Genomic DNA, 26449 nt, shown 5'->3' with positions numbered 1-26449 from the left:
TGGAAGCTCAGGGTCTCTCAGCTTTGTTAATTTTGCTTGTGTCATTTGTAGTGTGATATAGGGGGATATTTACAGTTCCATAACCAGCAGGCACTGCACTTTAGGCCAGCCATACCCCCTGACGGGATGATGTCAATGGATGCTCCGGGCAGTACTGCAGCAACGATTCTGACTGCAGGGTGCAATTACAGGCACCCTGCTAGCCAGAAGTGAGGGCCGTTGGGTAGCGATGGTGTCGCCCACAAAGCCCTGTGCTCTGTGCAGCATCACCGCTCCCACACCCATAGTTAAGTCCCTGGAGAAATATCAAACCTTGGAGAAAAAAAGGGTAAAGAAATATGCTTTGAGACCAAGTCACCACTCCGCACAATTGCCCAACACGCCAAGCTGCCCATGAGCCCCCCACTGGCCAAGTAGAATGGGTCCTCAAGTGGTCTGAAACTGGAACCCATGCACCCACTAATTAATTACTTCTGTAATCCAACGAGTAATAGTTTGCTTAGAGGCTGGCCAGCATCTTTTCTGAAAATCATAAAACAAAACTACTTTCATTCTATCAACATAAATCTTTAGACCTCTCACAACATCATTGGATGAACACACTCTCCTGAGCAGGAACCACAATCTCCTGGTTAACATGGACCTTGAAACTACCTTGGGCTGAAAAGAAGATGTAGTACTTAGCACCTATATCAGTGAAAAACCAGAAAGAGCAATTAACACAACAGGGTGTACAACGAGACCCTACGGGACAAAGAAATGGCCTGCAAAAGCACCAGTTTCTAGGCTAGCATCTTCAAGTCAACTGAATCTAAAGGTTCAAACAGAACACTCTGTAAGGCACACAAAGCCATGTTCAAACCCCACAGAAATACTGGGGGAACATTGGAGGGCTGTACATGTAGTACACCCTACAAAAACATCTGGACTTCCGAGATCAAGGCCAAACGCCTTAACTGATAAGGAAGAAATTAAAACATAAACAAGTTTGTTCATGCATTAAATAGCATGGGCTCTGCACAAATGCTGCTGTCATCACTTGAATGGGAAGGGAAAGTTTACTTAATAATCTGCTCACTAACTGTATAGTTTGTACTTGTCTGTAAAGCAGATGATGAACAGCACAGACATCACCAAACATTTGACTTTACAATAATCTGCAGTTTTCAACAACCACCATTTGTTGAATTGAAGGAATCGAACACAAAGGCACTCCAAAACACAAATAAAGAGCATACAGTCTTGCTATTTGTAGAACATGGTTTATTATACTACAGTTGGTCAAGATACGGTCATATATAATCTACCAATAGAGCTCTGTTAGACAGCTATAGTTATCTCAACTGCTATAAAGTACAACATTTTTGGTATTGACTACACATAAAACTAAAAAAGTGTATGATCTCACTAGGTAGTGTATAGATAGGACCCCTTGGCCAGGCTCGATCAAGCCATCCTTCAGGAGAACCCTTAGGGTGATGCCCCTCTTCGTCAAAAAGCTGCTTGCCTTCCCAGACTGGGGTGCTCTTCCGGAGTTATCCACCTCAGTATCCTCCAGTTCCTCTTCATCTTCTTCCAGTCCATCCTCACCCCAGGAGGATTGTTCCTCCATTAGAGATCTATAAGAAAAGTACATACTTTGAGATATATCAGAAAACATTCATATTTCTCAATACATAATACATATGTTGATTTGCATTATGTCATATATTACTGTAGTTTGCATTTACTGCTTTTATATATACTTTTATTATTTAAAAATATGTCATGTGACTATTGAATAAGGCATGTGTTAAGTAAAAAAAAATAATAATAAAAATCGATAATGCCATGTAAAAAAAATAAGAGAATCTTTCTTATTTTTGTGTAAAGAGGTTAAAAGGAACATGAACACTAGAGCAATGCATACTTGCCTACTCTCCCTGATTGTCAGGTAGACTCCCTGAAATATTAGCAATCTCCCTGCCTCCCTGAAGAGTCTAGTATTCTCCCTGATTGCAACTTACCCCAATTATGTAGCTGTATATACAGTATAGAAATAAAGACAGAGATATATACATTTAAATGGGATCATTAGTATCATTTCGCTGCATTAGTTAGATGGCACAATGATCCCTATGGCTACATGCATTTTCTGAAAAGTATCAGTGTAATTTCAACAACAAATAGTTAGTATTAACTGCTTTGGGGCTCATTTATATTTGGATGTAGATCAATTTTATGTCACACCTCACAGATGTAGCAGTACACGTCCACTTTAACGCGCGCTCATAAGTGTTACTTTCACTATCTCCCTGAAATGCTTTTTTCAAAAGTAGGTAAATATGGAGCAATATTACTCTAATATGTTGCACTAATAGATTAATGACAGAAGCTTTTGCCCTTCTGCTCCACGGGAGGTTTCTGTCCTCCCTGAGCTCGCCTTAGGACACCTGAGTTACGGTTTGACAGGTGTACCGCCCCAGTCAAACTCCCCACCTGCCACTGTTCCCAGAGCGTTTCCTTTAAGTGCAATATTCTAGCGGTATTCTGATTTTCTTGCCTTTTCAACAGAACAATATTCTGCATTATATGTGTATATTTCCATTTAGTAGAATTAAGGGGTCTATTTACTAAGCAGTGTTAGGAGACAGAGTGAAAAGTGATAAGAAGGTGATAAGGTGCCAGCCAATCAGCTCCCAACTGTCATTTTTCAAACACAGCCTGTGAGATGACAGTTGGGAGCTGATTGGCTGGCACCTTATCACGTTCTTATCACTTTTCACTCTGTCTCCTAATACTGCTTAGTAAGTAGACCCCTTAATGTTTACAAGTAGAGCTGTGAGAGGCTGATTAAACCACAAAGTCCACCATTGCACAGGATTCAGCAGGATGCTTGTAAAGCTGGGTACACACCTAAAGATTTTCTGTCCAACCATCCAACTAGTTGATTGGTTGGAATGAAAATCTGGTAACGTATGGTAGTAAATGATTATCAGCAATTTGCTCCTAAATGCCAGAAAACAGCTGAAAATGGTCGTTCAGACAAGTTTGTTAAATGTTTGATCTAAACAATTTGTTCAAACAACAGTTTTTGTCCATTTTCCGGTGTTTGGGAGCAAATTGCTGATTGTCATTTGCTTTCATACCTTACCAGATTTTCATTCCAACCAATCAACTAGTTTGATGGTTGGACAGAAAATCTTTAGGTGTGTAACCAGCCTAATGTACTCCATCTGGGATATAGGGCAGCTCGACCAGACATGCTGATAGGAATCAGTCTGAGTGCAGTTCCTCCAACAGGAGTCTGAAGCACCTGGTTAAATGCCATGACGCCTAGAGGGAACATTATGAGTAAAATCTTATAGGCATATTCCTTAATGGACACATTAATGGAGGATTTCAACACTCCCTCCAAAATGTTGCAAGTGTTCAACCAAAAATTGTCCGTCCTACTACCAGTAGTAGAGAAAAGGTTGCAGGGTCCTCCAGTCCCACTAGGCAAAGGAACTCAACTGGAGAAAAGGGCTGACACCCAAGGCATGTCAAAATCAAACTGAAAACGTTTCTGAAATGCAGGTACTGGAGGAACCGCCCTCTTGATAATTCAGGGTAGTCTCTTTGGTTTGCAAAGTGATGGAAAATCCCTGCCCTTGGGAGGTGGGTCAGAAGCAAAAAGCTTGCTCTGAGCCATAAAGAAGACATAGATAGAGAGAGCAGGGACTACAGGAAGTGAAGAGGGTTAGAGGTTGTACATTAATTTGCAGTGTGTCCATATGACCAGGAGGTGCTGGACTAAGATGTGATATGGCTGCAGGTATGTGATATGTGTACAGATGGGAGCCACAAAAGGGAGCAAACAGAGTAACCACCAACAGCCACAGACTCCATATCCACACAAACTTTGGTACATAGTGCAGAATGCCGCTGTACACGCTGTGTTAGTCGAGAAACATAGTAATATTTACGGATGTTTGTGATATACAGGCCACCTGCTAAGGAGGGTCTTTGGAGAATGCGAGCCATGACTTTTTTGTCAGACGAGATAAACTGTATCACCAATTTTTGGAGGGAGGCAAAAGTATCACAGAGAACAGCACAAAAAAATGGTCAGTAAGATACAGGTTACAGAACAGGGGTAGATTGGAATGAAAAATAGCCAGGGCAATTTCTGGAAGCAGCTCTAAATGGGGGTTGACTCTGTGGAGGGGCAGGGCCTATGGAGGAGGCACCATCTTTTGCAGTGACATCTTCAAAAAGATGGCACAGTGCAGTGAAAGCAAATACTCTGGCATTGTGCCAGAGGCTTTACTATCTTGTGTGCATGTACCATCTTCCCGAATGTCACTGGGAAGAAGGCGCCGCGTAGCAGGGGGAACCCACTCATCAAAGAAGGATATGAATGGACGGGGTGGGAGGACAGTCTCTGCTGCTCAGAGGAGGGGGGCCCGCTGCACACGGGATTCCTCTAGCGTTAATACACCACTACCATCACACACACATTATATTAATATATCAAGTAGCATCAAGTAAGCACACAAACATACACAACATATCAATAACATTACACACACATATTAATACCATCACGCATACACATATCACATTAATACCATTACACACACATATATATACTAATATCATCACACACACAGGTATGCACATCATATTTATACAATTACGCACATATTTTATTAACACTATCTCACACACACTATATTAATGCCATGTCACACAGACACACTATATTCATACCATTAAACACACATTATATTGATACCAGCACAAATACATATATACTGTGGGGGAATTCAATTAGTGGCTAATTAGATGCGCCACACGGGGAAATGCTATTCAGTTAAATAACATTTTCTATGAGGCTAAATTAATTCCCCCCATTTTATTAATATGGGCTTTGTCCATGTCGGAGTGGTTTGTATAAAGTGGGTGTTCTTATATATATAGCCAATATTTCATATAAATGAAAACATTTATATCACAGAGCTATATGCCACACGGTACGGAAAGCACCATATCACGCACCGTCCCACTCAGGCACATCATTCCCCCCTGACACATCATGCCCACCCAGTCACAACATGCCCTCCACAGCCAAATTATGTCACCCCACTCACATCATGCCACCCAGGTTTGCTGTCACCCAGGGTAAAGATTTAGCTCTGTGCCCACCCAACCCCAGGCTTGCTTTAATACAGATGTTCAACATTGTAAAGATTTAAATGTTTGTTTTGAGAGGGCAAAACTCAATTTTAGTCCTGTTACATAAAAGTGTACTACAGTATCTCACACACCACAGAGCATCACAGTGACTGCCATATAATAGACACCATTGCAGTGACTGCTATATAATGCAGAGAACAACACAGTGACTGCTATATAATGAAGAGAACATTACTGTGACAGACATATAATCCAGAGAACATCACGGTGACTACAGTGTTTAAAAACCCATTTCACATTATTTTAGTATCACTTAAATGTATCAAAGGGCTTTTGGAGGAGAATTTTCTAAAGTCTTCTACATGCCCTTAAATCAGGGCTCGACATATTTTTCGAAAATCTAGGAGCCACCGTGGCTGCTTACTCTTTGACTCATCATCTCGCGAGACTGGTACTGTGACAGCTAATCAGCAGCCGCGGTAACAGGTAATAACAGCTGAGCCGCCGAGGAGACCAAGGACCGGAGCTGACACAGCTAAACACTGTACTCCGGATTTTTTATAGTGTCGGTGACAAGGTGTGGGGGCCCCGGGGTTGTCGCCCCGCCTATAATCCTGTCTATACCTTGCACAGCCGCAATCTGGGGAACTGCTTCCTCGGATCCTCCCTCCCTGAAAAATCTGGTCACCAGGCAACAAAATATAGTCGCCATGGCGACCTGGCCCCCAGGATTTGTCAAGCCCTGCCTTAAATGCTCTTATTTTTAGTATGCAGATCACATTTCATATGGTATAATGCCATACTTGCCAATTCTCCCTCATTGTCAGGGAGACTCTGAAACAGCAGCAATCTCCCTGACTCCATGAAGAGTCTAGCAATCTCCCTGACTCCATGAAGAGTCTAGCAATCTCCCTGATTGCACCTTTCCCCCATTATGTAGCTGTTATATTAATAAAAAATAGAGCTATATACATTCAAATAGGATCATTAGTACAATTTCCCTGCATTGGGTATAAGGCACAATGATCCCTATGGCTACATGCATTTTATGGAAAGTATCAGTGTGTTTTCATTAACAAATAGATCTTACTAACTACTTTTAGACTCGTTTACTTTTGGATGTAAGTCAGTCTTATGGCACATCTCTCAGATGTAGCATTACACATTCACATTACTGCCGCACTCATAGGTGTTGCTTACACAATCTCCCTGAAATGCTTTTCAAAAGTTGTCAAGAATGTGTTATGCAGGCTTCCCTCCGTTTGCTCTACTTCTGTTTTGTCCTTCCCTCATGCTGTAAGGCAGAGCAGAACCCGGCACTGGCTTCTGTGATCATCCCTAAACCACAGGCTGATCAAAGAGAAAATAAATAGTTATAACAGAAAATAATTAAATAAAATAACTTACCTGCACACTGCACCCAGGGGCATTGCGGCAGACACATTCTCAGGGTATTTTTTGTGAAAAATACCCTGAGAAGTGCGGGGAGAGGATTCGCCAGGACAGAGCTTTCTAGCAAGCTGTCTTGTGATGCAGCTCTTACTACAGTCTTATCAGGGCCAACCCGAGACCAGTTTTTTTCACGTTGGAATCATGCCCAGCTCCCCGGAAGAGAGAAGGCCAAAGGGGGCCAACAACATAGTGGCGGCATCTCTCACAGATAAACTCTTACTGTAGGTAATTGAGGTCTATAGGATGCTGTAAGGGTTAGACACTGCCTTTGCCTTAATAATTTATAATGGGTATAATATTTTTTCCAAATTTGCAGAATGAAATGAACATCTCACTTGATTTATGTCAAAAAGGTGGGCAGAGTCTACTGTCTGTCTAATTCATAGCCAGCCTTTTGCTTCAGCCAGGTTAGCTTGTTTTGTTAAGTTTTTGGTGGTGAGAATATAGTAATGGCAATAATATATTCTCACCACCAAAAAATTATAAAACAAGCTAACTTTCCAGTGGAGATATACTTATACCTTAAACAATTTTCTTACTGGGGTTATTGTCTCCTCTATTCCAAATATTTTCTCTTATTCTGCACAATAGAGTGCATGCACAGTGCTGCAAATTCATTATGGCAGCCTATGTAAATGCCAGCCACAGAACAACAGATGTGGTCTGCCTACAGTACTAGCACAAGGCAAAATTACTTGCCTTACGGAAATGGCATGTGACGTGTGTAATTTTAGTAGTCTACGTGATTTCCCAACTATTAAACATTTTTTTTGCCTTCTGCATAAGTTACAGTCCTTGTGTTCTGACATATGAAATACACTATTGTGCTATTTTTAATTTTATTTTTTTAAATGTAGTTATTTTTTATTTTTTTTACCTTTATAGTCTGTTTATCCATGGAAATATCATTCCTCAAAGGCACTATATAAATACGTATAATTTGTAATTACTGTTAAATAATGTAAAATTGCACTCATTACAAAAAATAATTTTCAGGTGTGCGCTTCTATACATTTAGATTTTGTTCTGACACAGAATGCCCTTGATACAGATCTTAGTATACTGTAGTTAGAGGTCCACTGTCTCACCCACCCCTCATGTCTCTTGCCTACTCTCTTGGAAGAGAGTTCTATCGGACTCCCAGGATAGTAGACCAGTCTCCCCGATCTCCAGTGATGTGGGCGGTCCAGGGGCTGGAGGAAACAATTTGAACAATTGCGTTATCATGGCACTGCCCTCTGCAGCGCCATGGCACGAATTGTGCAATTGGCCAGCAAACGGCAGGGCTGCATTGAGGCAATGGGAGGTGAGGATTAAATTCTGCATGTATGCCCCTATGATACTCACCTAAATATTACTCAGCTTAAATTAACAGCATGTAATAAACAACACTAAGCACTTGGAACAAAATTCCCATTTGATTCACCAAAAGATTCTAAAAATCTAAATCAGGCGCAACAATATTAAAAATTAACTGAAGAGTATTTCTGATAAAACCGTTGTATTGGAAAAACGGAGAAATGCGTTAAGGACCTTAAACAGGAATTCTAATAATACCTGCAGCTCCTGCTACTGATTGAGACCCTATGGATTGCAACATGGATGCTTAATATTCCAGCGTGAGTGGCTTTCTCCCTCCCCGTGATTTTGGCTTCACAAGTGTTGCTCCAACTAGACACTGTCTAGTACCCTACAGGTGTGTAGCCTGATTCCACCTAAAGAGGAGCGTAATACACTGTGGATTTCCTCTATTGTTAATTTCAGCTAGACGCTTGTCCAGCATTATCTTGTTGGATAAATTATTCTAACATACGGAGATCCTAAAGCACTGAGGATCTCACCTACCATTGCCACTCTGTGACTGTGTCCGGGGACTGTCATCTGCGCTGGTGGTGAGCTCATTTCCTAACGGAGGAGGTTGAGATTTGTGCCTGTTTCCATATTTATTGTTGCTTTCAAGTAACTACTACTTTTGGATTTCTCTTCAATAATCATCACACTGTGGTCCTCTTTAGCGGAGCTAAATAAGCAGAATAATATTTTGTCATTGGAATTTCTGATTGCCGATATAAAAGTTTTTAAGCATTAAATCATACATGCCTACCCTCCCGGTTTTCGCGGGAGGCTCCCGATTTTTCGGGTAACCCCCCGCACCCCCGGAAGGGTAGGCAATTCTCCCGCATTCTGCCCACTTCCTAGTGAAGTGGGCAGAATTAGGAGAATACCCGCGGCAATCGCGGGTCTCCGTGAAGGGGGCGGGGCTTAAGCTGTGATTCTGCATGAATCACAGCATTTGGCCCCGCCCCCTATGTAAATTGTGCCCAATCGCGGCAATTTTACCGCGAGGGGGCGGGGCTTAATGACGTGATTCGTCAAGCCCCGCCCCTCTCGGCCCCCTGCTGCTTCTCTTACCCGGGCTTCTCCCGGGAAGAGAATATTAAAGGTAGGCAACCCTGCATTAAATATTTCTATATACAGTCAGGTGCATAAATATTGGGACATTGACAGAATTTTCATATTTTGGCCTCTATTCACCACCACAATGGCTTTGAAATGAAACAAACAAGATGTGCTTTAACTACAGACTTTCAGATTTAATTTGAGGGTAATTACATCCAAATTAGGTGAACGGTGTAGGAATTACAACGGTTTCTATATGTGCCTCCCACTTTTTAAGGGGCCAAAAGTAATGGGACTATCAACTCAAAAGCTATTTCATGGACAGGTGTGGGCTATTCCCTCGTTATTTCATTATCAATTAAGCAGGTAAAAGGTCTGGAGTTGATTCTAGGTGTGACATTTGCATTTGGAATCAGTTGCTGTCGACTCTCAATAAGAGATCCAAAGAGCTGTCACTATCAGTGAAGCAAGCCATCATTAGGCTGAAAAATTAAAACAAACCCATCAGAGAGATAGCAAAAACATTAGGTGTGGCCAAATCAACTGTTTGGAACATTCTTAAAAAGAAAGAATGCACCAGAGAGCTCAGCAACACCAAAAGACCCGGAAGACCATGGAAAACAACTGTGGTGTGTCGAAGCTGGATAATTGGCTGAGACAAGATCAGTTTAAAATTGGATCGCAGCGACGCCATCTTGCGACTGGCCGCAAGACGCCATCTTGGAAATGAGATCGCAAGACGCCATTTTGTGAATGGCCGCCCAAGCGCCATTTTAGATAAACTCACACTTTAGTACATGTGGCGATATTACTATTAGCATCATGCGATTGCATCTTTCACCATTTCTCATACACACATTAATACGCACAATTGCGCTGTTAACTAGTCGCATATTAGTGAATGCATAAGATCCTGTATGAAAAAACGGAATATTAGCTTCATGCACACGCATCTGCCCCAAGTTAACTAGCGTCTTTACATCAAACCCCACATACTCACACATTACATATTCACATACAAGGTTCCATAAGCTTTAAGGTATAAGATTCAAGTATGCACATTTATTATAATTGCTAGGAAATAAAGATTATTTCGTAACTAAGGTTTTATACGTGATAAGTAAGCCATGTTTGGTATTGTACTGATGCGTACTCTCTCAACAGTATTCCGGTAATGTCGATGGAGAGATCGCAACATGCATTCTCAACTTATGGACTGCAGAGACTTCAAGCAACAAAATGTACATTATATGACCAACTGTTAGGATTTGCATGAGGTGGGAAACCAGAGACCACCAGTTGTTAGAGGCTGGACTGTGTCTATTTGAACCAACCTTTTAAATGCCTTGTAACATATGCCCTCTCCTTTAGGACCAATGGTATTAGCAACAAACTTCTCTATTGTGTTGTTTATTTCTGGGGGGTATAAATATGTGTGCTCTGACCCTGGGTTCCTAGTCTTCGTGCTGAATGCTGATTGACGAGGGGTTTCGTGCTGATGCCTACATCTGGTCCAGAGCGCTGCGTATGTATAACTGTACTTCGGTCTGTATAATTCCTTTGAGCCAAATTGTACTTATAACTAGCGTGTAACTGACTGTACTTTTACTTGAATAATACTTTGTGCTTTGGAACCACAGGTTCTAGGTCTGGAGTCTTTATTTACTGTATAACTGCGTACGCAAAATAGCGTCATCCTTAGAGGTTTATAGGCAGGATATCAGAAGGTATAGTCAGGGGTGTATAGAGGTTCAAAGGCAGTATCGTTAGTTGGGGGCTCGTAGTGAAGTCACTTACCCACTCACACGGCACATACGGTTATCGATATCTCACCAAAGGGTGGAGTGGCTACATGCAGGGTTTACCTACAACCGCTCGGTGCTGAGAGATCGCTACCCGTTTTCGTGTGAGCCAGGGACGCTGACTAGAATCCAGGGACAAGACAGGAAAAAGTTTGTTTTCCTTTGTTGATAGAACCTAACATTTAAAGGGGTGCCGCAGTATTGAACACGCGGCTGATTCGCAGTTTTGCGCACAGTAAAGACGCACTTTTGTGTACGCAGCTAAAGATTGTCATACGGTTGTGTGGTAGTCGCATTATTGTGTATGCGACTGGTCGCACAATAGCGTATACGTATTTCCGATTGTGCTGCCACATGTTTAAACAAAGCCATTGAGTTTACATTATCAATTGTTGCCAATAATTGGGTTAACGTGTAGTTTTCTGCGCAGGAAAAGAGTGTGTGATTGTGAGTATTTGTTTAGGGTGTAACACGGGACCTAAAGGTTAAGGGTATTGTATGACGCTTAAGTACTAGGCGTAGGAGTTGGCCTAGTAGCTCAGTAAGTAGCTAACTGTTCTATACACATCAGCAGGTGTACATGTTGTCTTTGTTGTAGGGACCGGCTCTGAGTGTGATTGCAGTGTTCAATAATTAGGTTGGGTTATTTGAGCATTGTAGTTGAGCCACACTAGGAAACTTGTGATTGTGAGCTGAGAGATAATAGGTGAGCGGGGGCATCTAGAAATTTCTTCCGTAGGTGAGCGGGGGCATCTAGAAATTTCTTCCGTAGGTGAGCGGGGGCATCTAGAAATTTCTTCCGTAGGTGAACAGGGGCATCTACAAATTTCTTCCGTAGGTGAGCGGGGGCATCTGGAAATTTCGTCCGTAGGTAAGTGAAAGTATCTAGACTGTCTTTCACCAATTTAAATCTTTATTGAAAAACTTAGGGTTCTCCCAGGATGAGGGCCAAGCAAACGGTAGAGATGTTAAATGATTTGCTGCTGTTGGAAGCGCTACTTGGGTCGGCGCGGCATATTATGCATATTAGGTACGGTGCCAATGCAACCAGGTATTGTGATTTATGGTTTAATATGACAAGGAAGAGTGTTAAACAGTTTCCTAGAATTTGTAGTTTTGATAAAGATGTACTGAATAATGTCCGAGACCACATCAGTCTGATGCGCTCTCGAGGTAAAAGGGTAAAATATTATGAATGTTTAAAGTTGAGGCAGCATGAAGGGGATGCGTGGCTTAAAAATGCGCAAGCGACGCAAACTAGCATTGTGAGCGCATTGCCAGAGAATGCATCCGCGACGCTAAATTGCAATACGAGCGAGCCGCAAAATGGCGCGCACGTGCGGCAAGGTAGCATTGTAGAAGGTATTGCCTGCAGTTCACGCACACCACCTCCACCTTATGTGGATGGAGGTGCAAGTACAGTTATCAAAAATACCCATAAAAATGTAACAAGCAATTTGTACCCTCTCTTAAGCAACCATAAATAAAATGTTCATGATGTGGATGATGAGCCTATTGTAATGTCTGCCATTTCCCATGCTGTACAGATGATAGATGCTGCACCACAACAATCACGAGTGGTGCCGTCATCTCCATCAGTAACAGTAAGAGAAGTGCTAGCCCCCTCTGCACCCGTAGAGGAAGTTGTAAATATCATACGTAGCAGCAGCAGACTAAACCCCCAGCCAGCTAGCAACGTCAAAGGTAGCAGCGCTGCCGGTCTGCATCCCATTCGGACTATAACTGTTCCGAATGGAAATGCAGATGCGAACGGTGTAGTGCCCACGAGAGAAGTGGTAATGCATTGTCCTTGGACAAGAGCAGAACTAAATTCCATCATAAAAGATTTCCCCGATACCAAAAAGGAACTAGCCAAATGTCAAAGATTATTGAGGAATTTGATTAGTTCTCATGAGCCAACTAATAAAGATTGGCGTGTGGTGTTAAGGGCCTGTCTACCACACAATACCGACGTGACAAAATTTATCACGGATTGTGTATTGGATGGTGACGTTCCCTTAACAGACCAAGTAACCAAGATAATATTTCCCGCATCATAACTCAATTGGGTATATATTTTCCAGTAGTAGTTAACTGGAACAAAATTTTCACCATAAAGCAAAAGGAGAGTGAATATGCAGAAGATTATTGAGACCGGGCTCTGCAGACTATCACCCAGTACACTGGGTTGGAAGATATTAAAGATAGCACTCACCACAGGGGAATGATTGTCACCATACTCATGGATGGCCTTAAAGAAGACTTAATGACCCGGGTCAGACCTCACAGCCTGGCTGGAGGGGAGTCACAATAGATACCCTCTTAGAATCTGCCATAGAACATGATAAAAACATCTCAAAGAAGAGAGAGACCCAGAGCGAAACACTAATGGCTGTCAGTATCCAAGCTCTGGAAGGAATGACTGTAACATTACAGCCAGTAGACACACCTGCACCTATATGCACACTTGCACCTGAACAGTTACACGTCCTCACCAATCCCACACCACAGCAAACACATCCTTACCCCACATATCATACACAACCACAGGTCCCGTGCTACCCACAAACTTCATACCTCCCACCATACTCTTATCCTCCATATTCCTACCCATACCCACCATCTTTCCCTCTTGCTCAACTCCCACAACAATCCTTTCATCCACCCTGTTCAAAAAGATGTTTAACTGTCACCAAGTGGGACACATAAGTACTGCAAAGTGAAGAACACCACACATGAACACGGGTTTCCCATAGGTTCATAGGCAACCCCAGTATCTTCTCCCAGGCCTTATATGACTGTTTACAATCTTTTCAACCTGCCAATTGATCTGTTTTAATGTAAAATGTGGATGATTTATTGTTGTATTTAGGTCATGTTTAAATGATATTAAACTGTTGTGCTTTATCGCTCACACACAGGACACAAGGTTGCTAAGGATAAACGGCAGCCATGCCAGGCTAAGATCAAATACTCGGAATACCATCCAACCCAGGGGCCCTGGCATTATTTAGAGCAGTAGCTATTAATAACAAGATTTAATTGCAGGAACCTGTATGCAGATACTATATCCCTAGAATTATTCAAAGTGATAGGGGGACTCATTTTACAGGTAACGTTTCCCAGAACATGTGTAAGGTGATGGGTAATAAAACCAAGATCATTCCAGACTGTCATTTCTTTTATCTGTCCCCCTTTGAGATAGGAAGATGAATAAGAATAACAGATATTGAAAGTGTTATTAACTAACATGTCTAATGCAAACTGTCATGATGTCAAACCTGGGGAATTTGTTATGATCCGAATCTTTTTAGCTCAGGTCGTTTGACTGATTGGTGGAAAGGTCCGTATCTGACGATTGTTGACAAAGTACCACATCCTCAAAGGGTGGCCGGGGAATATACGTGGGTCCATTCCACTCACTATAGGGAGGTTGACCAACCGGTGGAGACGAGGCCGATAACGTGGACCTGTCAATTGCGAGCTTGTGCCGGAAGGATTAAAAAGGTGACGGTGAGATACCTGAGCTAAAGAAATGTGTAGCTCAGTGCTTCCAGCAATGTAGTGGTCTTATGTGGTCATCCTAGTTCTTTCTTCCAGAGTTTCTGTCGTGATGATCTGTTTGGGGATACCCAGTTTCTGTGATGGAGGACCGATAGAGGAGATGGGAGCTGATGGCAGCGCTGATGGAGTCAGGAGGAGTGCTATGCCAATCAGGGGAGTGTCTGACAAATCTTAGTAATGGTATTGTTAAGAGAGCTGTTATTCCGGAAACTCCGGGACGATGTGAAAGTGTATCGTCTGAAGACTCCTCTATTTGTGAGCTTTGTGGGTCCCTAGTTGATGAGAATTGTATCCAACGGTGCCAACCTAAATATAACCCGTACTGGGGTGGGTATCCTTTAGAGGATTATCATAGCATGGTAGGCAAAGTGTTAAATCAAACTGATTGCTGGGTGCGTTCACATGTGCCACAGGGACAGCATAATGTAGGGTTGGTGCCATTTCCGCTGAATATCACGGAAATTTTAGAATTACAGAAAGGGAATACATTAGACGGAAAATTCCTCTCATCCAAACCACTTCATTTCAAACTCTATCAATTCCAAGTAGATAGATCACTTTTGTTTTTAAACATAACCAACCCTAATAAACCCGGGAGTTGGGAAGTGACAGGGAATAATCAGATGATGACCTTCTCACAAAGAGCTGATAATGAGTCCATAAACCATGATCTGTTACGCTCAATTAAATCTAGTGGGAGACATTTTAGGTACCGGTATACATTGAGTACCACCAAAGAAATTATTGGTAAGGTGCCAGAGGGTTATTGTGCTAAAATAATACAGCCAGAGACTTGCATGTACCAGATGGAAGATCCAGAAATAGGATTGTTTGCAAGGGAAATGTGCTTAATGATAATGATGCATACCATTCCTTATGTTCTCACTGATAATGTATATTTTATATGTGAAAGAAAAGCGTATAAGTGGCTCTCCCCAAGTTCCGAAGGTTTGTGTTACCTGGGAAGAGTAGTCCCAGAAGTTATGACCCTCACACATGTTGAAATGCTTGGTATACATAAAAACACAACATCACCATATCTTCACATGCAATATGAACACAGAGGCAAACAAAATATGATACCTGGTGACGTGCATAAAGCCACTCAGTTAATTAGTGAGACAACTGGCTTTCAAGTTTTAGTCGTATTGGATCCCACCAGGATCGCTCGGGGTACATTCAATTTTAGATATATTCAGGAACTTGCTAAATTAATAGATAATATCACCGAGATGTACGATGACACATTCAGGTATACAGGGAGAGAATTGCAAGCGTACAAGAAAGAACTGGTGCAACACAGGCTACTGTTAAATTATTTAATTGCTGTTACTGGAGGGTATTGCGTAACGCTGGCCACCCAATTTGGAGTAAAATGTTGCACCTATGTCACCAATGATACCAGCGACCCTAAGGAAGTGATAGACCGGAAGATGGATGAAATTCTGCAGCTAAAATGGGAATTTCGTAAGAACCATAATGCTTCAGTGGCTGAAGTAGGGGAGAAGATAGAAGGATGGGTTTCATGGCTGAACCCAGTGAAATGGTTCTCAGGTCTAGGGGAATGGGTCCAGGAAGTGATCGCCAGCATCGGCAAATTCTTAATCCTTATACGGATTGTCATCATAATAATTGGCATATATGTCCGGTGTGTTCCTATTGTGTTGAAGTTTGGAAAATTTAAAAATAGAGTAAAATGAAAGAACAAAATCATGATGATGGTCAGTATGAATACCGAGGTAAATACAGAACTGCATTACAACCCTGAACTAGGAAATACCATCATTTAATGTATTATATTTAGACCTGCATAGAATGTATTATTGAGATGTTATTTTTAAAACACCTCAGATAATGTAAAGTCTCAAATTCCCCTTCAACACTGCCTTTATAGGACTGGTGTATCCCCACACCTTTCACATGATCTTCCAAGATCCGTGGTGTGCGTATAATAGTAGTTTTATGTCCCCACTCAGAGACACATTATTGATGGATTAAGAACCACCTTGTGCCATCCCATAATAACACTAAATAGTATATAAATGTAAGCCTAAATTATATTTTAAAATCAGATTGTGACAGCATGTTGTTGGCTATCAAAGGGTGGACTGTCGAAGCTGGATAATTGGCTGAGACAAGATCAGTTTAAAATTGGATCACAGCGACGCCATCTTGCGACTGGCCGCAAGACGCCATCTTGGAAATTAGATCGCAAGACGCCATTTTGTGAATGGCCGCCCAAGCGCCATTTTAGATAAACTCACACTTTAGTACATGTGGCGATATTACTATTAGCATCATGCGATTGCATCTTTCACCATTTCTCATACACACATTAATACGCACAATTGCGCTGTTAACTAGTTGCATATTAGCGAATGCATAAGATCCTGTATGAAAAAACGGAATATTAGCTTCATGCACACGCATCTGCCCCAAGTTAACTAGCGTCTTTACATCAAACCCCACATACTCACACATTACATATTCACATACAAGGTTCCATAAGCTTTAAAGGTATAAGATTCAAGTATGCACATTTATTATAAATGCTAGGAAATAAAGATTATTTCGTAACTAAGGTTTTATACATGATAAGTAAGCCATGTTTGGTATTGTACTGATGCGTACTCTCTCAACAGTATTCCGGTAATATCGATGGAGAGATCGCAACATGCATTCTCAACTTATGGACCGCAGAGACTTCAAGCAACAAAATGTACATTATATGACCAACTGTTAGGATTTGCATGAGGCGGGAAACCAGAGACAACCAGTTGTTAGAGGCTGGACTGTGTCTATTTGAACCAACCTGTTAAATGCCTTGGAACATATGCCCTCTCCTTTAGGACCAATGGTATTAGCAACAAACTTCTCTATTGTGTTGTTTTTTTTTCTGGGGGGTATAAATATGTGTGCTCTGACCCTGGGTTCCTAGTCTTCGTGCTGAATGCTGATTGACGAGGGGTTTCTTGCTGATGCCTACATCTGGTCCAGAGCGCTGCGTATGTATAACTGTACTTGGGTCTGTATAATTTCTTTGCGCCAAATTGTACTTATAACTAGCGTGTAACTGACTGTACTTTTACTTGAATAATACTTTGTGCTTTGGAACCACAGGTTCTAGGTCTGGAGTCTTTATTTACTGTATAACTGCGTACGCAAAATAGCGTCATCCTTAGAGGTTTATAGGCAGGATATCAGAAGGTATAGTCAGGGGTGTATAGAGGTTCAAAGGCAGTATCGTTAGGTGGATGACAGAAGAATTATTTCCCTGGTGAAGAAAAACCCCTTCACAACAGTTGGCCAAATCAAGAACACTCTCCAGGAGGTAGGTGTATATGTGTCAAAGTCAACAATCAAGAGAAGAAGACTTCACAAGAGTGAATATAGAGGGTTCACCACAAGATGTAAACCATTGGTGAGCCTCAAAAACAGGAACACCAGATTACAGTTTGCCAAACAAATTCTAAAAAAGCCATTACAGTTCTGGAACAACATCCCATGGACAGATGAGACAAAGATCAACTTGTACCAGAGTGATGGGAAGAGAAGAGTATGGAGAAGGAAAAGAACTGCTCATGATCCAAAAGATACCACCTCATCAGTGAAGCATGGTGGTGGTAATGTCATGGCGTGGGCATGTATGGCTGCCAATGGAACTGGTTCCCTTGTATTTATTGATGATGTGACTGCTGACAAAAGCAGCAGAATGAATTCTGAAGTACTTCGGGCAATATTATAAGCTCATATTCAGTCAAATGCTTCAGAACTCATTGGACGGCGCTTCACAGGGCAGATGGACAATGACCCGAAGCATACTGCAAAAGCAACCAAAGAGTTTTTTAAGGCTAAAAAGTGGAATGTTATGCAATGGCCAAGTCAATCCCCTGACCTGAATCCAATTGAGCATGCATTTCACTTGATGAAGACAAAACTGAAGGGAAAATGCCCCAAGAACAAGCAGGAACTGAAGACATTTGCATTAGAGGCCTTGCAGAGCATCACCAGGGATGAAACCCAGCGTCTGGTGATGTCTATGCGTTCCAGACTTCAGGCTGTAATTGCCTGCAAAGGATTTGCAACAAAGTATTAAAATGTGAAAGGTAGATTTAGGATTGTTTAGTTTGTCCCATTACTTTTGGCCCCTTAAAAAGTGGGAGGCACATATAGAAACCGTTGTAATTCCTACACCGTTCACCTGATTTGGATGTAATTACCCTCAAATTAAATCTGAAAGTCTGCAGTTAAATCACATCTTGTTTGTTTCATTTCAAAGCCATTGTGGTGGTGAATAGAGGCCAAAATATGAAAATTCTGTCAATGTCCCAATATTTATGCACCGCACTGTACGTATGTATATGCTTGTATAAATTTTATGTGTTATTTAGAATAGAAATGTTGAACTAAATTTATTAAATAATTAGTTATAAGCGCTCCTTATGTGCCTTTATTGGTTTTTTAGACTTCCCATCTTCCTATTTCCCTGCATATATTACATCATCTCAAATTTAGAGCATGCATCCATTTAAAACTACAATATCCCAATTGCCCATAACTTCCAATTATCCAGCAATCACCATATAGCACCAAAATTATCAAGTCTGCCCCTAGCAGAAGGAGTCTCCGACGGACTGAACCCAGGACCCCACGCCTGCATTTTTATTTTCAGAGTTCAGACTCACTCAGGAGGTAGGACTCAAGACTTACCTGCTTTTTTCTCAGAGCCTGCCTCCCGCCGCGGCTAGCAGATCTCTGGATCCTCAGGCTCGGCCCTGGACGGTCCTCTCCAACACCCGCCGGCCGCCGCAGGGGTCCAGCCACCACTGCCCAGCCCCAGCCTTTATTGTGCAGTGCGAGTGAAGCGTAGCATCATGACATCACATCGCCCAGCTTAGCCGCCGAGCCTTTCAAACCAAATGAGTCGCGGTCCGTGGCCCACCCCAATAACAGAATAGCGCGGTGCAGCCAGCTGTGTCACAGTGATACAGTCTGACTCCTACCCACCTTCAATTTGCATGTTGCTGGCCGCAGCCGGATGAGGACGCCCTCCTCTATGTGGCACCCTACTCGGTTGCATAATCAGCGTATATGAAGAACTAGCCCTGAGTCTTATAAAAGTTGTAAATATTGCAATGCGAATGTAATCAATATTTTCACATTACATTCGAATTTTATTTGCAAATAATAGTAATAAATATGCCTGCAAGAAACCCCATTGAAATAATAATACCAATTCACTGGTTTATATGTGATATATTCTTTTAACATCTGTTTTAAATATTTGTTTTACCAATGTAATTAATTCACCATTGTTATTTAGATCTGCAGGGAATTTTACTTATATACTAATATCTACATATTCAATAATTGACTATTGATATAATAATTCACTGCTCACCACTCCTTTTAGTTTTCTGGTTATAGCTAGGGGTATGACACCCCCTAAAAACAGCTGCTTACCACTTAATAAGCACCACATATAAGGTTTTCCACATTTTTAATTATATATTATATATATATTTATTTATTTTTTAAAAATCAGTAACATATAATGGACAACGTCACAGTGATCGCTATATAATGGAGAGAACTTCCCAGTGACCACCATATAATGCATAAAACATACAGTACAGGTTGAGTCTCCCATATCCAAATATTCCGAAATACGGAATATTCCGAATTACGGAATAATTTTGGCATGACTGAGATAATAAAACCTTTGATTTTTGATGGTTCAATGTACACAAACTTTGTCTAAGGCACAAATTATTAAAAAGATGGTATAAAATTACCTTCAGGCTGTGTGTATAGGGTGTAAATGAAACATAAATTTATTTCATGTATGTACATAAACTTTGCTTGAGCCACAAAATTATTGAAAATATTGTATAAAATGAGCTGCAGGCTATGTGTATAAGGTGCACATAACACATATATGCATTCTGTGTGTATATTGGGGCCCCATTCCCAAGATATTTCATTATGATATGCAATTATTCCAAAATACGGAATATTCCGTTATCCAAAATACCCCTGGTCCCAAGCATTTTGGATATGGGAGACTCAACCTGTAATAGTAACCGGCAAATAAAATACTGAATCCCACCCAGCAGTGGCGGAACTCCCGGAGACTATGGAGTCATTTGCCGCCGGACGCCAGCCCTGAAGGGGACACCTGGTTCCATTGTCTGCCGGCCCTTCCGGGCACTGCATGGAGAAGGAGCGCCGCTGATCGGCGCTCCACCTCCAGTTGTGTAACTACGGAGGGTGCAGGGGGTGCGGCCGCACCCCCTGCACCCTCCATTTGCCGGCGCGCCCGCCAGAGGCGGAGCTCATTCCTGAGCTCCCTCCGGTTTCCGGGTCCCGCAGTGCACTACGGGAGTGACGTCATGACGTAGTTCCGAGGAGCGGGCTCCGGATGGACGGCAGCAGCACTGGAGCGGGCAGCAGCACTGGAGCGGGGTTTAAGGTAAGTATTGTTTTGGTTTTTTTTATTGTATGTGCATGTGTGTTCCCCGGGGGGGGGGGCATTACTGGGGGCGTTGCAGTGGGCACTACTGGGGGCATTGCAGGGGGCATTAAAGGGGGCACTACTGGGGGCATTACAGGGGGCTTACTACTGGGGGCACTATAGGGGGCTTACTACTGGAAGCATTACTGGGGGTTTACTACTCGGGGCACTACAGGGGGCTTACTACTGGGGGCATTACAGGGAGCTTACTACTGGGGGCACTACAGGGGGCTTACTACTGGGGGCATCATATGGGCGTACTACAGGGGCCCTTACTACTGGGGGCACTACAGGGGCCTTACTATTGGGAGCACTACAACTGGGGCATTGCAGGGAGCATTACTACTGGGGGCACTACAAGGGCATTACTACTGGAGGCACTGCAAAGGGAGACCATTACTGGGGGGCACTGCCTAGGGGGACCTCTACTGAGGGCACTGCATAGGGGGACCACTACTGTGGGCACTGTAAAATAGGAACTTCATAGGGGGGCGGCAAATTTTAATTTGGGGGGTGGGAGGGGGGGCACCAACATTTATCTTGCCTCCGGGCACCTGGGATGAAGTTACACCACTGCCACCCAGGATTGCTGATCCCTTGCATGGACAGTCACAAAGGATATGACTGTAACCCTGCGAATCAGTCGAACAGCACATGCGTCCCGATTCTCTACACGCAGAGCCGCAGTGCAGATTTGTTCCTTGGAGCTGACTGGAAGGTAACAGAGGAGTGTCCTGGACTGTAATGGCAGAGTTTGGGAACCTCCGTTATACACCATGAGAACAGCTGAGATCATGACAGGAAGGAATATGATCGCCAGGGTCAAATACATCCATATTACTCCATGATGAGAACCACGGGTTATTCAAGGCCGGTATAAAAGGGGAGTTGCCACAGATAGGGATATAAATAGAGAACAATCAGTTTCCATGTTGTTTTAGATTGCCATGCTAAGTAAGTGCCTCGAAACAAGAAGTTTGAATAAATATCAGATGGGAGAAGGGCCTTGGGAGTGTTTTTTGTTGCACCATAGAAATTTGGAAAACAATCCAGTAAGCGTGGATAAGTCAGAATTAGTTTAGACAATATTTGCACAGTGTAAAGGCCCGTATACATCAGAGATTGATTGCAGCAATCGTGCAATTTGCAATCGATTGTGTACAAAAATCTTTCCCAGAATTGCCACAATCGATTGAAAAAGGGAAAGATATTTATACACAATCGATTGCAAATTGCACGATTGCTGAAATCAATCTCTGATGTATGGGGGCCTTAAGATATTTTAGGAAAAAAGATGCTTTTCAGCACGTCTATCCTCCCTAGTAGTGATAAGGGTAAACAAGTTCAATTAGTGAGGATCCTCAATATGGTTTTATTTAGAGGAGAAACATTTACAGACTAAAGATCTCCCAAGTTTGGATTTATATTTACACCTAAATATTTAATTTTGGCCCGTGAGCATTTCAAAGGGGAGAGTACAGTTATGGAGAGAAAGTCTCGTAAGGAGCCAATAAGGGGTAATATCTCGGATTTAGCAATAGTAATATGGTATCCTGCAAAGTAACCAAATTGCAAACGACTTTAATTTCTACCAAGGCTACTCTGATCCTACAGAACCCAGGGCCTCACGCAGTGCTACTGAAAGTGTCTCTAAAGCAATTACAAAGAGCAACGGATATAGTGGGAGTTCCATTTCTGGTGCCCTATGGAATTGTAAATGGGTGGGAAAGATAACCAATACAGGAAATCTGGGAAGAGGAATTAGTATATGGTGTATTAAGAACAGCAATAAAGCATCTCGTAAACCAAATCTTCACAGAGATTCTAAAAAATTATCCCAGGAGAACAAGTTAAACACCCATTCCGTGTCAAAGAAGAGGACAGCATTAAGACATTAGTCCCCTAAGGATCGCAAGCAGTGGCCTGCACATATTAACTACAGAGGTATAGCTACCTTCAGGTTTACATAGACGTTTAGTAAGAGGGAAAGTTCTAGAACCTCTCAAAATACTTGAAAAAGGACGGTCAGTCTAGTTGCCGAATTTGTGGAATTGGTACTCCCTGTGAGAAGAATATCTCTCACCCATGTTGGATAAGACTTCTTCAAAATTTGTTTTCTTATTTATATTAGCCTGTTTATTGAGAGGGGTAGGGGAAGATTTGAATATTTGGAGGGTTTCAGTTCGAGGAGCTTGAGAGGATTTAAACAATGCTAAGAATTATTTGTCATTACTAGTTTCATAAGAAATAATATCACTGTTAGGATTTGCGGTTAGCAAATCATCTTGGTGGCAGTTCACAGTCAAAGTTGTTACTGGGATACTGCATCATGTTCTGTCCTTTTTCTGGCTTTTTGTAGGAAGCTGGAAATCCTGTCTTGTCTTTTTATCATAGCCTGTCATTCATGTCTGTCTATGTGTTTGTATCAGGTGCTCCACTAATTACTAGCTGTCTCTCTGCAGAGCTAGTGCCTTTGGTTAGGAATTACTCTCCAGGAATGGTCTCTGATTGGATCCTGTATCTCATAAGTATACAGCCAGCCTTGCTCTTATTGCCGGATATATTGTCTGATATGCTGTGTTTGTTGTTCTGTTCTCAGAGGTCCAAGCCAGTCTTCCATGTTTCACAGTTCCTGTTTATGGAGTTATTTTCCCAGCTCCCAAGCTGCGCCATTGCCTAGACTGTTTCTCAGCTTTCAAGTTGCACCATTGCACAGACTGATTCTCAGCTTCCAAGCTGCACCATTGCCTAGACTGTTTCTCAGCTTCCAAGCTGCTACATTGGCCTCTCGCCACTACTGGCTCATTCCTCCTACATCTCAGCTGTGTTGTGACACTGTGGTTCCAGCGTGTTGCTTCCTCAGTTAACTGTTCCGTGGATATCCTCTGGCCTGCCAGCTACCTGGAGAGGCCTCCGGAGCCTTATCTACACTGTGCTGCTGCTGCTCTCATTCAGCTATCCACATCCATCATGTTTAGTGTGTGAGTATAACACACTATTACTAAACTTGCATGTTTAATTATACCAGCTGTACCTTCATCAAATTTGATCTCACTTTGCAAGTTGGAAATCCCATCTTACTGCTGCAGTCATTTCATTTGTACACATTCTGCATATGCTTAGTGACTGAGTTTTGCACACCATTACTAAACCTGCATGTTTAATTATACAAGCTGTACCTTCATCATTTGAACTCGCGTTGCAAGTTGGAAATCCCATCTTACTGCTGCAGTTGTTGCTGTTATTTCATTTGTACACATTCTGCATTTGCTTAGTGACTGAGTTATACACAGCATTTCTTTACCTGCATGTATTCCTGAATCAGCTGCATCTTCATCAAGTCTGGATTACTTTACTAGTTCCTTCGGGGAGTTCATTATACTTGCACTTTCAGCTTCATACTACAGGTACGCACACCTGTTCCGTGACTGTTTCATTTAGCTCACTGGCCGCAAACCACCCCGTGCCGCATCAATTGACCCTCAAGGTCCTACGTTCTCACTGGCGCAATCGCCACTTCATTTGGCTCTCTAGCCATGCTGCATCATGACCCTCAAGGTCCTACGTCCTCACTGGCGCAATCGCCACTTCATTCAGCAGTCCAGCCACTTCATTCGGCTCACTAGCCACAACCCGGCCAGTGTCGCATCAATTGACCCTCAAGGTCCTGCGTCCTCATTGACGCAATCGCCACTTCATTCTGCTCACTAGCCGCAACCCGGCCCGTGTCGCATCAACTGACCCTCAAGGTCCTACGTTCTCATTGGCGTGATCGCCACTTATCTTCAGCTCACTAGCCGCTAGTCGGCGTTCAGCCACACCGTATGTACTTTGGACTATTATTTTATACGTGCTTGCCTGTTTCTTTTGTGACAATAAAGTCACTTATTAAGATTTCACCCTATGTCTCCTGGTGTCTCACTCCTTTAGGTTTTCTGGTTGTCTGGAGCACCAGTCAACCGTAACAATCACCTTTCACTACAGATTTTGAGGCTTGCTAGAATGGGATTGCCATGCTTATGGGCCAAATTGTCAAGTTTAGCTGATGCTACAAGTAGGCGGAGAAACGAGTTATATCATCCCCATTATCCACAGGAGGCTGCACAGCTGAAGTGAGAAACAGATGACCAAACCCAGGAAAGAAGCACACACTGGTTACACTCTCCTCCAAATTAGCTGTATAATACGGTATAAGAACCAGCAGTAGGAGGTACAAAGTGATTAATGACTCTCTGGGAAACTGGACTGTGGGACTAATTCAGACCCGCTCGCGAGCGCTCGCAAGCGGGTCGATGGCGCCCAAGTGGGCAAGCACGAGACCCGAATAACGACGGCCAAGCCGTCGTTATGGGTCTCGCACCAAAGGGGGCGTGCTGTCGATGGTGATTTGGTGGCCGTGCCAGGGGCGTGGCTGCCCAGACGGAGGCGTTCCCATGGGAACGCCTACCGTCTGGGGCCGGTCGCACTGACATCACTAGTGATGTCAGTGGGATTGCCAAAAGCACTCCAGGGCTTGCGGCAGCGAGACCCTACCGCTAGGGTCTCACTGCAAGCCCGATGGTCGCGATGGTCTTGACCATCGCGACCATCATTTTGGCCGCTCGCTATAGCTGTGGGTGGTCACCCACAGCTATGCGAGCGGCCAGAAGGCCGCTCCAAACAGTAAGAGGTACAGCCCTGATTCAGAGCGAGCGCTCTGTCAGAGCGTCCGGCTCTGAATCAGGGCCTGTGTTCTTGCACAGCTACCATTAGGAACCTACCAGAGATTACATTGTGTCTGTATGATTGAGTGCAGAGTTACAAAGTAACAATACATTCAACTAACAAGTTGGGAAAAGGATACTGTTAGCCCATGGTTGCAAAGTGACTGTTCATAAATAAAAAAGGCCTTTTTTTTCAAACATCTATTGGTGCCTAATAAGGATGCTTTTTTAAACACTATTTTTTTCTGCTTGCTAAATAATATGAAATATGGTAAGAACTTACCCTTGTTATCTCTATTTCTACAAAGTCCATAGGGTTCCACAGGATACCTTGGGGTATAGGTGATGACGTCAGGCACGGACACCACAGAGTTAAATTTTCAGCCTCCCAGGATGCACCAGGGTCCCTCTCCTATACCCCACCCCCAAGCCAAGGCAATTCAGTTTCATAACAAGCCATAGGCCGGAGGAGGAGAACAAAGAGAGAGAAGAAAGTCTGGAACACACAAGAATCACATTCTCACCAGAAGGAGACGGAGAAACCGGTGACCAGATCAAAGCCCATCTGCAGTACAGGTGCGACAGGGCGGGAGTCCTGTGGAACCCTATGGACTTCGTAGAAATAGAGATAACAAGGGTAAGTTCTTACCATATCTCATATTTTCTACTTCAGGGTCCATAGGGTATCCACAGGATACCTTGGGGATGTCCCAAAGCAGTATCCTTTAAGGGTGGGGACGCTCCTGTGCTGTAAGGAGAATCCGCCGCCCGAAGGAAGCATCCTGAAAGGCGAAGGTATCAAAAGCATAATACCTTACAAAAATAAGGACAGATGACCACGTGGCTGCCAATCA

General features: G+C 42.8%; 1 protein-coding gene across 6 annotated transcripts in view; it reads right to left on the bottom strand.

The window, feature by feature from the left end:
• The window catches only part of MPND (MPN domain containing), a 149738-nt gene that overhangs the window by 85798 nt on the left and 37491 nt on the right, over nucleotides 1–26449 (bottom strand). For 4 of the 6 annotated variants that reach the window (XM_088444085.1, XM_088444083.1, XM_088444084.1 and 1 more), the window contains exon 2: nucleotides 1409–1619. In XM_088444085.1, coding sequence (XP_088300211.1) covers nucleotides 1409–1612 — 204 coding nt within the window. In that variant the 5' untranslated portion in view covers nucleotides 1613–1619. Of the gene's footprint in view, nucleotides 1–1408; nucleotides 1620–6567; nucleotides 6590–26449 lie in introns of those variants that run through there. The other 2 variants (XM_088444081.1, XM_088444082.1) reach the window with 1 other exon arrangement.

The sequence above is a fragment of the Taudactylus pleione genome, unplaced genomic scaffold (assembly GCF_031769625.1).
Source record: "Taudactylus pleione unplaced genomic scaffold, aTauple2 ptg000347l, whole genome shotgun sequence".
Lineage (NCBI taxonomy): Eukaryota > Metazoa > Chordata > Amphibia > Anura > Myobatrachidae > Taudactylus > Taudactylus pleione.
Note: the sequence above shows the minus strand (reverse complement) of the source record. Positions and strands in the feature narration are given on the sequence as shown.